We start from the raw sequence: 16,226 nt of genomic DNA, 5'->3' as shown, positions 1-16,226 counted from the left end.
AAGCCTGACAGAATGCTTAATGAATAATGGCACTTATGAAATAAGTGCGAAATTCTGGTACACTTGGTTCTATTTTGGGGGGTCAGTGGTTTAATGCAATTGATGACCCCCAGTAGCGAACGTAAGCTTCGTCGTAATAATGAATTTGCACGCTAGGTATGTACATCCGATTTAGCCATCTTCTAGTATCACGTACGTTAATCTCTATGCACGAATTCTAGCCGATTCTCTATCGACGAATTCCCATTTCTCACTGAGACTGCTAGATCGAGTTAACATCAGTAAACGTTCATAGAGCGAGTTTACCATGTTTTTGTCGCGTCAAATCAATGTAAGGGCATCGCCAATGATAATATACATAGAATGTAAAATCCTTCTAATTGGTAATTGGTTTATTGGCACTTTATTTGCTACGTTGCACGCCGAAACACGGTATTACATTACATAGCATTTACATATTTACATGTGTAAAAGGAATGATACATCAGTAATATTGGATTGATACCGATGTCGACATTATCCTATAATATTTATCTAGATTTATTTCTATAGACATAAGTATTTCACGAGTTTCGTATTCGGTACGTGCACACATGCAAAGCCTCTGATTTGTTAGCGGACACTAGCGAACAAACAGATCGGTCACCGACAAAAATGAATGCCCACCAGAGTGCGGACCCGTTTGCTTTTTTCAAAAGGACCACAAATGTTCATTCACAGCATTGGCAGCGACGACTGCGACAAGTCACAAAGCGGTTTAAACAAATGGTAATATAGAACTTTGTATTATCTGTCTCAGGTTCATCAGAGACAATTGAAATGAATGCCATTGTCAGCCCTACCAACAGTGAGTTGAACCTTGTAGGAAGTCAAAGGCAGGATATCAGAATCAGAGTCAACTGTATTTAACAAGATATGCCTTTACTCGGAATATAATTTAGGTGTTTCTTACTTTAATGACCTGCCTATTTTGGCCTACCACTTCCATCCACCTCCACTTTTGATTTCCGTGACAATATACCCCTTACCGCCGCCTGAAATATAGAAATGTAGCCAATTATTGCAGGAGAAGTACTACCTAAATACCGTTCAATGTCGCATTTCATAGATAATTTTACGGACATTTATCACTAACGAATGAGCAATCGAACTAGACAAAAATATCACTCGTATTTTAAAGCGAATCATTTAGAAGTTATCATGATATAATCGTCTTTACTAGGTTCACCTATCACTTCAAACCCTTGCTTAACCGATGGTTTACCTCCAAAATCATCCCCATGTGCACCTCCTCCTCCATGGTTTTTTTTGAACACGAACGTTTTTTTTGTCATATGCCCGTATCCTAGGTTCGGGATCGATCGCAGCACGACGGTCTCACCGCCACCATGATCCCCGCCACCGTAATCTAGAATAGTACATTTTTGGCCTCATTACAAGCAACCGTTGTAAGTGATATTACAAATGATAAATTGGAAAACATACGATATACATAGAAAGAGAGAGTAAATGATAATTGTGCATTATTATATATCCACCGTCGCCGTACCTACCTCTACCGCCACCGATTTCTTTGATGATAAACGCCTGCCCTTCAACCCCGTCTCCTTGCCAACCTTTGCCACTCCCGCCTCCGCCGCAGAAGATCCCGCCAAAAAGGCATGCGATCACCTATTTTACACGAAAATAATGACTATTATTATGGATCATTCGCTCAGACACACCTTCGACTACCCGATATGTCTTACAATGAGACCAGACGTCATGTCATCGTTTGTTTTTGATAGACAAAATGAAAAAAATACACATATCTCTTCCGGCCTGCATACTATTAGGGTTTTAATTTAGTAGTATGCATTAATTGGTTCGATGATAAGTAAAAACAGGCCAACCATTCATTTCCGCCGTGACGGATAAACACACATAGACAGTCGTCATCTCAAACCTTATTTGATCGTCGTAATCGCTGCCAGTGTCCATCTAAATTGAGCGAAGTATCGCGGAAACGGTTTACTAATTCTCAAGCTTAGGTTATGCGAATTTTGTACTTACCAGTATAGTTCTCATGATCTCCGTATTCTGCTATTGGCAAACTTCACTGGTGAAGATTATTTTTTGATCTTATTCACAAAAGTGCTGCCGGTTGACCGTTGTGATCAGAATTGGTCATGGTAGCTCCTTGTCTTATATAATGCACACAAAGAAGACAGAAAGAGAAAGAGGGTTTACCACAACAACGAGACAGAGGCTGGTTCACCCTGGTTGTCAATGGCGGCCAAGCGATGCGCCACGGTGCGGCGCTGTGATTATGTCAGAGGGCCTCCAGCCAACTGTCGATATCGCTGATGCCCAGGTGGGGAGTCGCAACCTTCACTAACGACCAACCAACAAAGCCTATACACGTCACATCTGAGAAAGGTGCGCATATCGTGACGGCCAATGGATAACGGAGGACAAGGTTGAGCAAATGATGATTTCGACAACTGCCGCCACAGTAGCACTCATCGCAGACGGACGAATAGTCAGGGGCACAGCAGCGATGAATTAGTGAGCTGATGCGTCATTAACCGATACGAGCCGTTTGCCAGACCGGCGGGGGTTTTTGTTGTGTACTAACCGGACGTACAGCGTGAAGTTGGACACAGATAGTCAAAACGACATACAAATTTCTGCTATCGAAGCGACAGCGATCAAATAGCCAATATTTCTTATTGCAAAACCTGTAGCCAGACGCTACCCTGGGCCCGCCCTTTTCCAACCCCATCTCCTGTGTGTCGTGTTATGTTTTTCGCACAACAGTTACATTACCGCTTGTTGTCGCACCCGCTATAACATTCGTAGCGACAGGAGCTTCGGCCATTGCTACTGATCCTGTTATGATTGTAAAGCGCTATTGATTGCTAACTTACCATTCATACTTTGGCTTTCCCCTAACAACTCGGTGAGTGCCTGCTATCTTGAAATGTTTTGACGCCGTTTCCTCGATGTGAATGAATCGCCGTTGTAACGTGATGGCGCTAAAGTGGTGCATCAAATAAAGAAGGTAATCTAGCAGGACTACTGGCTAGAAGGAAAGCTGTACAAGTTAGTTGTTTTAAAAATACAAAATGTCATAAAGTCCATGGCATCGTATATATACAATCGGAAGCAATGTGGAAGTGAAGCAAGAAGAAACGTGTCGAAGAGCATCTAAAGAGACTTGCATGAGACGTATCTGTAGATTCTTTGAATTCAATAAATTCGAAGTGTTACAACGTTTCGATACGCGTGAATTACACCGAAACACAGACGGCCTATAACTCTGAAGCCATCAGCTGAAGTGACCGAATGACGCACAAGCCCTATAAATTATTCAAATTAATGCTAAACGGTAGCTTCACATATCAATGACGGCCTATATCAATGGTTCAATGAAATCGATAGATTCTGTTTCCCGTTCTGATATGTTTAAAGACGGACTTTCGTTCGTTGTATAAGTCATCAATAAACGGCATCATCAGCCCGAGCTAACGTCTCGGATGACGTGCTATTACAATGATAACAGTGGACGTATATGGCCAATAAGTAAAAAGTGCTATTGTATATAAACACGATGATATTAAAAAGCTGCTTTGTAATTCAAGTTATTTTTCTAAAAATGCAATGATCTTTCGAGATTTTTAAGAAACAGTCTGTGTATCGTATAATGATACATATATAAGATATATACTTTAACCATACATTTTGGCGATCCAAGTCAACTCATTAATGTGTAATTTTCAATTTAAAAAAATGTAAAAATGGCAAAAACGTTTCCATAACCATGTTCCTCAATGTTTGTGTCGTACGAGCTACCCACTCGCCACTCGTGCCCCATTCCCAACACCGCCTACTTGTCAACAAATATTGTTAACATATACGACATTAATGACTTAATATCTAATACACTCTTCAGAAAATGTAAATATAGGCACAAAGCAAACTATTTTGCAAGATCAATAACGTATTAGAGCTAAAAATCAACCAGCAATGGTTCTTTCATCGTTCCCATACATGAAATTTTTTTAGATAGCACACGTCCGTAAGCAATCAGGGACCACGAAGGCGCGTGCCTATCGATCAACGGGTAGGGATAATCATTATAGCGCATGATCTATACGTGAAAGATGTTTTGAGCATGGAGTCACATCTATTACAAGAACAGACATATTTCACAAGGTGAAAGTTAGAGAAGTCTATATAACGACGATGAACTGGGCTCGTCTGTGGGCTGATTGCCTCTCTGAACAGTTTTACCTGAATGTAACGTTTCCGAACTAAGCAGAGAAGAAAACACTATTAGAATACGTAATTTACGTAGAATACGTAAGGTCTAGAAAATTGCACTGATTTATTGAATGGCGCTGATTTAAGGAGTGCTTGCCTATTCTGCTAGCAATGGGCTACAAAGTAATACTTACTTCTCATAAATTATGTAATAATATTTCCGATTCACTTTTTCGTGGCTTGATACGTTCAGTCCCGAATATGTCTGACGCAAATAAAAGCATTTCGAGAATCGGGTACGACCAAAAGCATCTACCTATGCCCAAACAAGCTGCATAATCCAGCTAATCAGACACAAGTCAGGACAATTTTACTCATACAATTACATTTTAGCCAATCGGAACAAATATAAACTTGTACCATTCTTTTGGCACAACTGTTGATTGATTTTTTAAATTTACAACTGCTAACAAGCGAATCGTAGATCGCCTCACTATACCACACGGTGGTTGAACCCTAGTAACGCACTCTATCAAAAATCTATGGACTGAAGTTTGACGAACAGGAAAGGCCAGCAAGTCAACCAGTTTCAATAATCCATATTTATTAATAGACTAGAAAAAAAAAAGCTTAAAAGCAACCCTGTTGATTTGCCTTGTGCTTGATTTCCTTATTAAATTATATTTATTATTACTTATTAAATATACTAGTTTATGGCCCAGTGGATCGCGCATGCGACGTCTAGTGTGATCGTACAGTCGCGCCTGCATCCTGACAGGCGAAACTGAGCGATCGGAAGATGGGCACAAAAAAGGCTCTGAGAAAATATATTGCAATCCCTTCAGGCCTCCTCGGGCACCGCTGTGGAAACAACGACATCATCATCCTCAAGGGCGAACTCAGCTAAGAAGATGAAAGACAGACTACGAAAATAAGATACTCTCCAAACGAAGTCCAATGCATTCTTTCTGTCCTATGCTGCACGATCACCTTACCGGCCCACCGAACAGAAAAAGGAATGCCTAATATCCGCCTGCCTTCGGAATCTGCTAGCGGAACGGAATCTTTCCCTCTCTGACTCTATGTCTATCGGGTTATTTATGCCCGACCCAGTATTTTTAGTCTGTACTGATTAAAGAAATAAAATAAATTATTACTTCATATATATATATATATCATGTAGCTTCATTTTTACTGTGTCTCTTCATTTGTACTGATAGCACGGTATATGATTCACCCTACAACTAGTTGTATGCATCGTACTTCTCGCCCTAAAGGAAGGAACAGTCATATCTCTGTATAATTTGTACATTTTATAGATAGTACGTTTACCAGACTAAATTCCATGTACGTAACATAGCGGAAGTACAAATTTGACGTTTCAAGAAGAGCCATTTGCGTAATATTACGTGATACGTGTTTCATACGTGATAGGGAATCAGCGAAACAGCCAGACGATTCGTACAAACATCGAGTAAATTCTGGGGCACAAATCAGGTTCAACATTCAAACAGATGAATGAAGGGGGGTCTTTTTTGACAACACCGAAAATATATTCACGTTCAGATATGAACTGCGTTCCTGCTTTGGCGCGTAAAACGCTTTCGCGTGAAAATACTAATTGGCTGTATTTTCAATCTTATTTCTATCCGCTCTTAATATTGTAATTGAACAAACAAAATACCTATTTAGCGATATAAGGGTAATTATCCGATAATTTCTCTGCTAAATTTTCTATCGAATTTTCAAAGGCAGGACAACCCAGGTGGCCTGTCTTTAGAAGACTTGCCCTGCCACGTTTTTGCAATTGCTCTTGCCTGATTCGCCACCACGACCTGATGCTATATTTTGTTTGCCATGGCGCCGTACACTGATGTCACACAACAAGATTCCCTTATATGTATATATAAGGGAAGCTTGTTGTATAATCGATATCGAATTGTGCCACATGGAAAGCACGTGTTTAAAGTAAATGACACCTGTATTTGGCATGAGGAGCTGAAAGTTCAACGGTTAATGTTTGTGTATTGCGCTAAGAAGGGCTACCTTATCAGTAACAACGACGAAAACTCTCGGCGCCAACTCCCTTCTATTAATACTTACCGTTGGCAGTATGTAGGTAAACATAGTTTACCGTTTAATAAACGAATACATAAATCAGTACGTAACAACCGCTTCGCTCTCAGCCGTACACTTTTTTAATCGTACGTTTAGGCTATTGTCAGCAATACCATATCTAGGCTCGGTTGGCTGACGACCGGACGGTCACAATTTTAGAATACAGGCCCAACAGCAACAACAAAGGCCAACGGATAATCTTCACCGACGGATAAGGTTTCCCAAACACGACGAGCCACCCATGAAGTTACTTCCGGTCATCGTCGCCATAGTTCAGGTGCGCAGCCCTTAACGGTTTTCTACGCGGTAACAACAATAGCAACTATGGGAAGCAACGATCAAATAGTACCGACATTTTAACAGCGATGACCTGGCCATATTTGTCAGGCCGGTTATCATTCACAGATCACCCGTCCGTGTTATTCAATGGGCTCGGCCGGTTCGACCGTCAAGAGCAGGAGCAAAATTATCACTACCTCAATCTTCTACGTCCAACTATATTTTTATATATAAATACCATATGCTGTATGGATAGGTGAGTGTATATGTACATATAGGATGAGACGCTGTGCAGAATGCAATGCATGCGTAATCGAGTGACTAGTGCCTGACTAGTGACTAGAGTTCGTGCCTGAATTTGTATTGGTCGTAGTAGTGGGAAACCATCCGCTGCCTGTGTTCTGCTAAAGGGGCACCGAGTAGAATGGGAGAACAAGCTTATGAACGCCCCCTGCTCTAAGCTCAACACGCATGATTATTAATAAACGACTATCTTCTAGTGGCAGAGTAAAGATATCTTCTAATGCATAACTGCCCACGTGTGGGCGTGCTTTTCTCATTTGTTATCTAACAGCGATGCGACAAACAACAGTCACAACAATTAAACTGACGCCTCTTCAATCTAAACCATGAGTCATCTTTGTGAGGCGCTATTAAAACCTCGAAGTGGATGGGGCATCGTCTAAATTTAATCATTACGTTCGCTGACTCGCGTACTACATAATAAACCCCCTCTAATTTCCTATTACTATGTGTTAATACTTTTTCAGAGATGAAATATTCAACAGATGTCTTGTAACTAAAATAAAATATAGCTTTTATTACGATCATTATCAGTCCTGCCACGTTGATTTTCTACTACGGTGTTAGACGTTCGATGCGCTCAGGAAAGAGGTAGAAAGATAACATAGTTATTGCTCATTTCAATTATATCTAGTTATCATTGTATATTGAATGCTTACTTTGATATGCCTGGTAATAGGTGTGATGACATTACCCGTTCAGATGACGGAATGGTCCTTAGTACTGTGCTTTTCTTATCTGATGTTCGTTTAATCATTGAATTTCGTTCGCAAGTTAGATCCTCTTCACAATGTTATAGCCATGCAACACTAACTATTGATCTATCGATAATTAGCGGTTACAGCTTATAACAGAGGATGCCCTGACATGTCGCCAACCATCCTGATAAAGAAATTTATGTTCTATCTACCGCGTGTATCTACAGGTATGTAGCGTACACGCACGCATCTATGTGTAGGAATGAAGCCTCCTTCTCTTCTCTAAGTAAATATCGATACAATGTACGGTCTCCCTCCTATGTATTGGCTTGATATTCGGGCTCGGCGGCTGTGTCGCCCATTCTGTTCTCAACATTCCGCCTGGGTCGTTCCTGTTAACATTTACGCCCATGCCTCATATGTTACAGATTAACGTACATGATCGTTTTGGGATTATTACCGAACTTAAATTTGTCAATTTAACTTGGCCAGCGATCAAACCCTTGCGCCTATAAGATTATTGCTGCTGCCGCATTGCTATATTGTCATATCTACCTGTAACTCGAAGTTATTCACACATGTTAACAATGTAAGTTAATCGAAGTTTCGTTCTGCTCCTGTGAAGGATTATTGCATTAAGGTGACGTAAACCTTTTTTAATGCTGAGACCCGTAATCTTGTTAGTTAATAGCTCGACCTTTACAGCGGTATCAATCATACTAAAATAGAGAAAGTTTTTAGTATGCAAATAGCTCTCTCTATATATATGTATATGTATGTGTAGTACCTCTACGTAGGAGAGATAACGACCAGTATCTCATATTTAGGAAGTCATCTATTATTACGACCCATTTATTTACCTCCAAAGAGGCGGCGTGATCTGGGTAGCTAATACACATATCATTGATTGCTGTCGTAAGCATAACTGCCAAACACGCCGCCATGTTGGTTTAACGTTAGCAAATAAAAAGCATTATCAGAAGATAATACGAAACAAATGAAGAAAAATAAGGTTTGAGCGGCCATGCCATTTCATCGATCTCTTGGGAAAAGTCCAGCAAGAACTACTTTGAATAGATTTCAGATGCTTGGCGCTATGTCCAAAAATAGGTAATTTCGAGGCCTTTTGCACAAGAAAGAAAAGAATCACTTCAAAGAGAAATAGGCGAATTTAGTTACAATAAGCATTCACAAGCTAGAAATTTTAATTAGGGATTTTTGGATGCATCTGTCAAGGTAAAGAGAAGTTACACAGTCCTTCTGTAGCAACAACGAATTGCTATGCAATAGGCCGTACTATTCACGATGGCAACTGAACCACTATGATTTCATTGACGAGATACGGACATGCTAATTTCAGAGGTCAACATGAAGCGCTTTTTTAGGTTTGCTCTCTACTGTATTTATAGATAGATTGCACATATGTAACGTCACATTTTAACCTCCTGAAAACCAAAGAATTTGACAAAGAAAGCCCCCACCCCACTAGTAAAATATAGTATAGACGTTGTAATGTTTCATAATGAAAGTGTTGTCCAGAGAATCGTAGCAGTGTTTGCGTTACCATGTTATCGAGCTCTGTTGCTGCTTGCTCCGTTCAACGATAAGGTTACCGGACCGGGCGGTAGCGGACCAGGTCTTTTGGGCGAATCAACAAGCACAATCGACAACACCGTCGACGTTCGGGAATACATGCGTGATTGTTATATGTGAAACACGTATCGCTATTAGAACGCGTTCGGTAGTGCAATTTTATCACGTCTTATGACGACGACAATTTTGACGGAACGAAAATTGATATAATTTCGGATCGGCAGTTGTCAGGGCCCAAGCACTGCTCCGGATATGTCTAGCTAGATTCAGCGAAACTTTTTGAGCAGACGAAGTTTTGCTGTCGGACGATATTTATATACGTATATATACATATATATGTATATAAAATAAGGCTATTAATCTTGTTAGAAACGCGCTTTAAGTCTCAAGTTTATCTTATGATACGCACGCAACATTGCAGCTTTACGCTGCTAAAAAGAGGTGGCTTTTTGTAAATTTCCATTTTCGTCGGGGGAGGATCAATGCGTAGATTCGTTGGTAAAGTCTTGCTAGAGTGTGTAAGCTTCAGATCGAGATATCTGTATCAGTATATTATATACAGTCACGCTTCGAAGCTCTGAAAGAAGGTCACATGTCACGCTTAACGTTTCTTGAGTATTTCAAATATTGCGAACCTGTCAGCCATCCTATTCACATGGTGCGAGGCGCGGTCACAGTTGGTCAAGTAATGATTTGTTTAGTTCGTATGTAAACGTTGGACGACGTTACGGGTGGCAAAAACGAACCGGAAAGCCATCTGTATTAGTGTGTTTTTACGATACGTCACAATAAGAGTTACTTGGTAATATTGTATTACGTAAGTATCATAGGTACAATGTCGTACTACAGCAACTAGTTTCAGTTTAGCAGATGCGAAATTATTTATTCAGTATGCAGATGCCTGAAGGTCGCGGTTTTTGGGACCTTGCGTTGGCAAACGAGCTACCTTATCTAAAGATCCAGTTTATTACTCAGAATATGTGGCTATAGACGTTTTAAGAACGCACAATAAGAACGCACGGGAATTGCATGTTCTAAGATATCGGTTGTGAAATGAGCTCGTACGCCACACATGCGCGTTGAAATCAAGCATTTTTACTTCGAGGCCTATTTTTAAACCACGGAGTAACATCATATATGCATACAGGTCGAGTCCATCTGTCTGCCTTTAACCAGTCGATTGCTGATTGGTCAACCCCATTCATTGTACTTAATAGCCCCAGTGAGTATGGTCCAAATGAACAAGTAATCTTCTGCTTTAGCAACGATCCGGAGAAAGTACGATCTATTTCCAATGGCATCCTCTTACCGACATCATTTGCTATTATCCTATACGTGACTGTGAACGCTCATGAAAAGACGCGAAGTAGCTTTGTTGGACTATAGCCAAACTCTAACACGTCCATTCACCCCCCTGTTCTCTGTCGCATCGAAGCTATTTGATCAGAATAATAACTTGCACCTATTAACGCAAGAAAATGTCTGTTTTTTTTTTTTTCGCCAATTCTTATTGCATGTAATTGATGTTATTCAATCATTAATTAATTTTATAATCAATAAACTGCTGTTTACCGGCGTCCAACATAAAACAGGCGAACAAAATAAGATCGATCTTTTCAGAGCTTCTGATGATAGAAGCTTTTGTTACGTCGGAACACGTCGGATAGGGCCTGGCGAGCCGTTGTTGGGAAGGCCGCGCACAAATAATTTGTGTACGTATGGTTGCGTAATATTCGATGATTTATGGATTTGGCAACCGCTTATTGAAACCGCGAGCTTTATATCCACGTGGTTAAGGGGTTACCACAGTACAAGGAACGAACAATGTTGACATACCGGCAATAATTACATAGCACTACCCATATAGCGGAATGAATGCTACACACAGCTTGTTGCGTTACTATATCTACATACATCTATTATATCTATTGTATTAGATCGAGATATAGCGGTAAAAGCAGAAAGTAATTTGTGTTTCAGTCAGCTAAAATGTACTCGACTGAGAAACTATGGGAGAACAAAAAAAGAATAAGTGGTATGCTTAAATTGTTATTGTGTTGTGGTACATTTTAGTTTTGTCAGGGGTGGTCACGTCGGGGTTGTATTTTGCAGCATATCCGATTGATCTGATAGATTTCAATGCGATTTTGGAGCCGTCTGTTGTCCGCTTCGGGCAGTTTAATGAAGTAAACTTCTTGTAACTTATCTAAACTTAGTGCTTTGTTCGATCATCATTTGTGCAATCAAGACGATAACATGCATGTAAGGACCGTTGCCCCCAAGACTGCTGGGTAAAGCCAAAGCTTTAAAATAGTTTAGTAGATATCGTAATAATATCGATAGAGCATACCGACATTAGTTTCTTCAAAGCCGATAGGCAAATTAAACTAATGGCATTGCTTTTGTTGATTTTCGTTTTCATGTGGAAATACATTTCTTCGACAAGATATACGGAAACATTGTTAACTTCAAAACGGCCGATTTTTCCAATTATACTGTTTCAACGTTTAGTCTGGCTTGCGTCGTGCACACCTGATTACTATTATTTAGAACACAGAGCTTCGTTTTAGTTAGAATTTCTTGATAAATTTTGTGAGGAACTTTTGGCCAAACATGTACGGGCACTGGACGACACTGAGGCCTTCTACAGATACGGTTTAATGTTAAATATGCAGACCTGGTTAAGTAGTAGGTCTTGTTAGATCCTAGTTGTACTCGACATACGCGGTATGACGGGTGTGTTGAAAAAGTAGGGTGGAAGATGATGTCAGACCATACAACTCTATAGGATTAGGGACAGCGTTTAGCTGAAATCGATTTTTTCTCTAGGTAGTTCTTTAGGGCCTGTCAAATGGAATCGAGCATGATTAGACAAATATCAATCCCTAATTGTCAAGCGTCATTCGGTCAGGAAAATCCAACGACTCAGCAGGCACTGCATCCAAACGGTCGACCCTATAGTAAAACGATGCAATCCATTTAGCTGCCGACTTAATTAGAGGTCGAGTCCTCGATCAAAAACCTCGAGTGCTAATATTTAGAATAAATCCATCTTCAGCTGCTGGATGGAATCTTGGAACTACAATCGGCCCAAGTGACCCATTGTGGGCATTAGTTAACCGGGCCAGTCCGGCTTGACCTTTTAAGGAAAGATGTAGACCAGGTGCAAAATGGTCAAGAAGGAGTTTCTAAATCATTTTGAAAACTAATAAAAATGTTTTAGAGAATATTATCAAAATGTAGACGGCTAATATTATGAGTACCGTTTTAAAAGGTCAACCTTGATTTTCTAATAAAATGCATTGCTTTTTCTAACAAAAGTAAACGACTGTTTTTTGCAAATAATTACTCACTAGCCTTTAATGGGGGACTTCGAGAGCATTTGCATTGTTTAGCCTATGCAAGGGCAATACCTTTTGTGTAGCCTAACTAAGGTTGAAGTCCAACTTACGGTTTACTTAAAAGTTGTGACCCTTCTGCAGCGGGTAAGTTCTCGGACGGTGGGCCTGATTGAAAAACATTGTTTAATTATAGCAGAGACGGCGTTCATTTTCTCCGGGGTTCTCATCAACTATTGTTCTGTCTACAACCGGTTATGGAATATGAAATATTCGACCTAATTATATCTGTGACATGAATTCACCTCTGAAAATTTGCTGTTTTTGGCGATATGGACTAACCTTATATAGAAAACCGTGATAAACTGATCCGTTACCGTTGGCTCATTCTTAAAGTTCAAGTGTCATAAAAAGGCAATTGCTACGTAATCATCGTATTTAAGGTTTGCGAATTCCACAACTGCCCCTGTCAGGCTTTTGCCTATCAGGATTGATCGTGAACGTATAGGTCTGAATAATGGGACGTCTTCCGTGTGTAGGTTGACCGAATTGGGCTTCGAGTAGCGGGTCCACCCCGATCCAGGCCAAAACTTTTTAACCAATCTATTGTAAAGGACAAACGAATGTTTTGCTTAATATCAATGACTTGTTGATCAGCTTTCTAAAATTTTGCTTTGAAAATAAGCAACTATCCAGTCATGGGGTGATTTAAAAAGTTCCGATAGTTTAACTTCGGTATGATGAAAGTAGCTTTCAATAGGTCAATGACGTGCAGAGATAACTGTGATAACACCAAAGCCAATGGAGCAAGTTAACCACAAAACCCAGAATTGGCTATTTTTTATACGTTGATTATTTTTCTAACATCTTAATGCCGATACTACAAATGCACAGTAAAATGGTAGGATGCTTGTTAAAATCGGAGAACATTGGCATGAATCTTTTCAGTGAATCTTGTTCATAAAGTCGTTCTTGGGTTAGTTGTAAAGAAACTTCAATGATAGGGGTAATCAGCCATCTTAAAGACAAAACCACTGATTTTTGTTCTAGTTAAAATTTCCGATAGCCGTCCTCAATCTCCTTGTGAGCTTGTCTATTATTATATCCACACACGTTTTCAACAATATTCCTTCCTGCCATAGCATAATCAATCGTTACTAAGCCCATTAAAACGCCGAGATTAGATGAGCCTACACGGATGAGCGATGCTCAACGTATGTGATAACAAAGATGTCACAAACTAGCTATTATTAAATTCCCATTATCTCAAATTCAGGGCAGTCTCAAATCACAAAGTTAGAGACAAAATATCTTACATGATTTCACCTTACAATACACTGAGTGTTTTACTAACCTATGAAGAGCACAGCACATACTTCAGTCTCGGATACCTTCGTCGTCTGAAAACGGCATGATCCGAAACGCTGTCCTCGACAAGCCGTTCGCAGAAGTTACAAATTGATATTCACCACAGTGACATTAATGGTGCCGAAGTGGGATTCTTTTTTCTAGGAGGAAGGCTCAGCGAACACCGATCCTTTCGGTTGGCCTTTCAGGGTCGAACAGGATAGAGCTAGGGCAAAGAAAAACCTCATTCGGAACTACAAGTGGCGAATATAAATTAGTCTATAGGCGTTGTCTTAGATAGGAATCAGCGCATCCAGTTCAGGTGAAGGGTTTGCCAGGCCTCACCTATGCGATACACATATAGGTAGTCTATAAGTTTCGACATTGGCAAATTGTATTCTTCAGAATCAATAACAGAAATTAGTAGTTTGAGGGGACATCTAAACTGGGAAGCTGCTACTGAATCGGATCAGAGTCGTATTTCGAAACATATGAATTTCAACTAAATTTATTCAGAATAAATTAATCGAACCAGAGATTAAACAGAATTATATTTAGCCTCGATGGGTAGTTTTTCTTCACCTAAAAATCACTCTTGTACACACGTATAACCCGTCCATCAGTTAAATTATGTTGGGTAGATTCTGACTTCTCGACGCTAGTTTTTTTAGATGTACTGTTTAAGTATTAAATCCATGTCAAAATCCACGTCGTTCCGCAAACACGTCGACTTTCACTTACCAACACATAATAATATGTGCGCACTCATGTGGTTTACCAGCGACAGGCATACGACCATATCAGAGTTACGAAGAAACCCATAGTTTAGAATCTAGCTGAGGAAAAAAAATTGATAATCCGCTTATCAATGATTCCTAAACCGACGTAAGCTGACCGCCTATTCTCAACAACCCAAATAAAGCACAATCAACTCGAGTAGATTCTGCCGAGACAGCTTAACAAACGATCCTCACTTTATTTGCCAATAAGAGAACGAAGAACCTCATCTAAGCCTTCTACTATGGGCACCTTTGTACTGAGCCCTCTTCGTTGGCCCCACGTGGCCCCCCTAAACAGCGGTCTTCGGGCGATTGCGTAAGTTCTGCAAACAGTACTAACTTTCACAAATGCTTTTACCTCAACACGGCGAACACTTGTTTTATACTTAATCCTCTAAGGCCTATAGTTCGTACCGAGCAACTCTTATCCATACTCCATCGTGATCTAGGCTATGGCTACCTTTTCATGGCCGACCAATTGCCGATCCAAACAACTGAAAAGTAACTGCACAAGCGGTTTAACCATGTAGAACGGGTTTTTCAGCGTTTTGCGGCCTTATTAACCCCCGGCAAGCTGTTAGTTTCTTTTTACAGCAACTCACCACGAGAAAGCTTGTGAGAAAGGCGTAATGCTGGTAATAAGAGACGATGACGTTGAAGAAAGCCATAATTTATTTTGCACTACACGTCCCCCATCCGGCCCTTTCAACGAGATGTGTCCGAACGACCCCACTTTATTACTCCATCCAGTTCGGCAGAGGAGCTAGGATGGTGGTTCCTAGTTTTTCAGCGGCTAGAGTCTCCGGTCGCCTCCTTATGAATCACCGTACTTGCACGTAGTTCGTCGCTGCGGCTTATTGTTGTACGTCAGAGTTTGACAATGGAAATCTTGAAAACGGCCTGCGCTTGTTGATTCTCTTTCTGTATAGAAGTTTGGTGTTTATCAAATACCTGCAGCTGTACGGTAATAACCAAGCGTAACTCATCAATAAATTATGGAAACTAACTAAAATGTAACCTTCCAAAAAGGCAGGAGGTTAGGTTAGGTTAGGTTAGGCATAGACATACAAGTCCATGACCTAGACGTATGGATTAAATGGCCGGTAATTATTCCCTGGAATGAGTCACTGGCATACAGTAGCATCTGCTGTAAAAAAGTGCGAGCGTTTCTATTAAGGGACAATTTTCTCTACAATATGCGATGCTATGAATTCAACGAAGATACTACTAACTTGTGTTGATTAAGGTTAACAAAACGTTTCACAATTATGTACACGCGGTCGGGCAGCTTCCTTCTCACGCGCCAGTTGCCAACAAAAACATTAACAGATTCATTACTTGCAATGGTATATTATTTTTACAAATCATATTTACAACATTTGTTTACTAGTAGCTGTAGTTTTTCATAGTAACCGGCTGCTTTTCTCCACTGAGTAACCTAGAAAGCGTCCGTCACGTCCTTGTTGGCTTATGACTAAGTAAGTCAAAGGTGAATTCCATGGAAGATAAAACTTGATAAAAATTAT

The 16,226-nt window shown here is 40.2% G+C and overlaps 1 protein-coding gene and 1 long non-coding RNA gene across 2 annotated transcripts; one reads left to right on the top strand and one right to left on the bottom strand.

Annotated features, from left to right (window-relative positions):
• Positions 1 to 366: 366 nt before the first annotated feature.
• Positions 367 to 2,258, bottom strand: LOC111249476 (uncharacterized). Its single transcript, XM_022803380.2, has 4 exons — positions 2,053 to 2,258; positions 1,554 to 1,671; positions 1,265 to 1,408; positions 367 to 1,034 (listed from the first exon to the last, which is right to left on the bottom strand). The coding sequence occupies exons 1-4, from the start codon at positions 2,065 to 2,067 to the stop codon at positions 976 to 978; spliced, it is 336 nt and encodes a 111-aa protein (XP_022659115.1). The 5' UTR covers positions 2,068 to 2,258; the 3' UTR covers positions 367 to 975.
• LOC147756207 (uncharacterized) lies at positions 1,350 to 5,416 on the top strand. The gene is made up of 2 exons (XR_015326623.1): positions 1,350 to 1,448; positions 5,091 to 5,416. It is a non-coding gene; the product is annotated as an uncharacterized LOC147756207 (long non-coding RNA).
• Positions 5,417 to 16,226: the final 10,810 nt, after the last annotated feature.

Source organism: Varroa destructor, unplaced genomic scaffold (genome assembly GCF_002443255.2).
Source record: "Varroa destructor unplaced genomic scaffold, Vdes_3.0 BEIS01000004.1, whole genome shotgun sequence".
In the NCBI taxonomy this organism is placed as follows: domain Eukaryota; kingdom Metazoa; phylum Arthropoda; class Arachnida; order Mesostigmata; family Varroidae; genus Varroa; species Varroa destructor.
Note: the sequence above shows the minus strand (reverse complement) of the source record. Positions and strands in the feature narration are given on the sequence as shown.

What these genes read in the sequence shown, in the direction of transcription:
- LOC111249476 (XM_022803380.2), bottom strand. An exon ending in AGAAATCGGTGGCGGTAGAG is followed by an intron (nt 1,409 to 1,553) that starts GTAGGTACGGCG and finishes GTACTATTCTAG; the next exon opens with ATTACGGTGGCGGGGATCAT. An exon ending in ACATGGGGATGATTTTGGAG is followed by an intron (nt 1,035 to 1,264) that starts GTAAACCATCGG and finishes TCTATATTTCAG; the next exon opens with GCGGCGGTAAGGGGTATATT.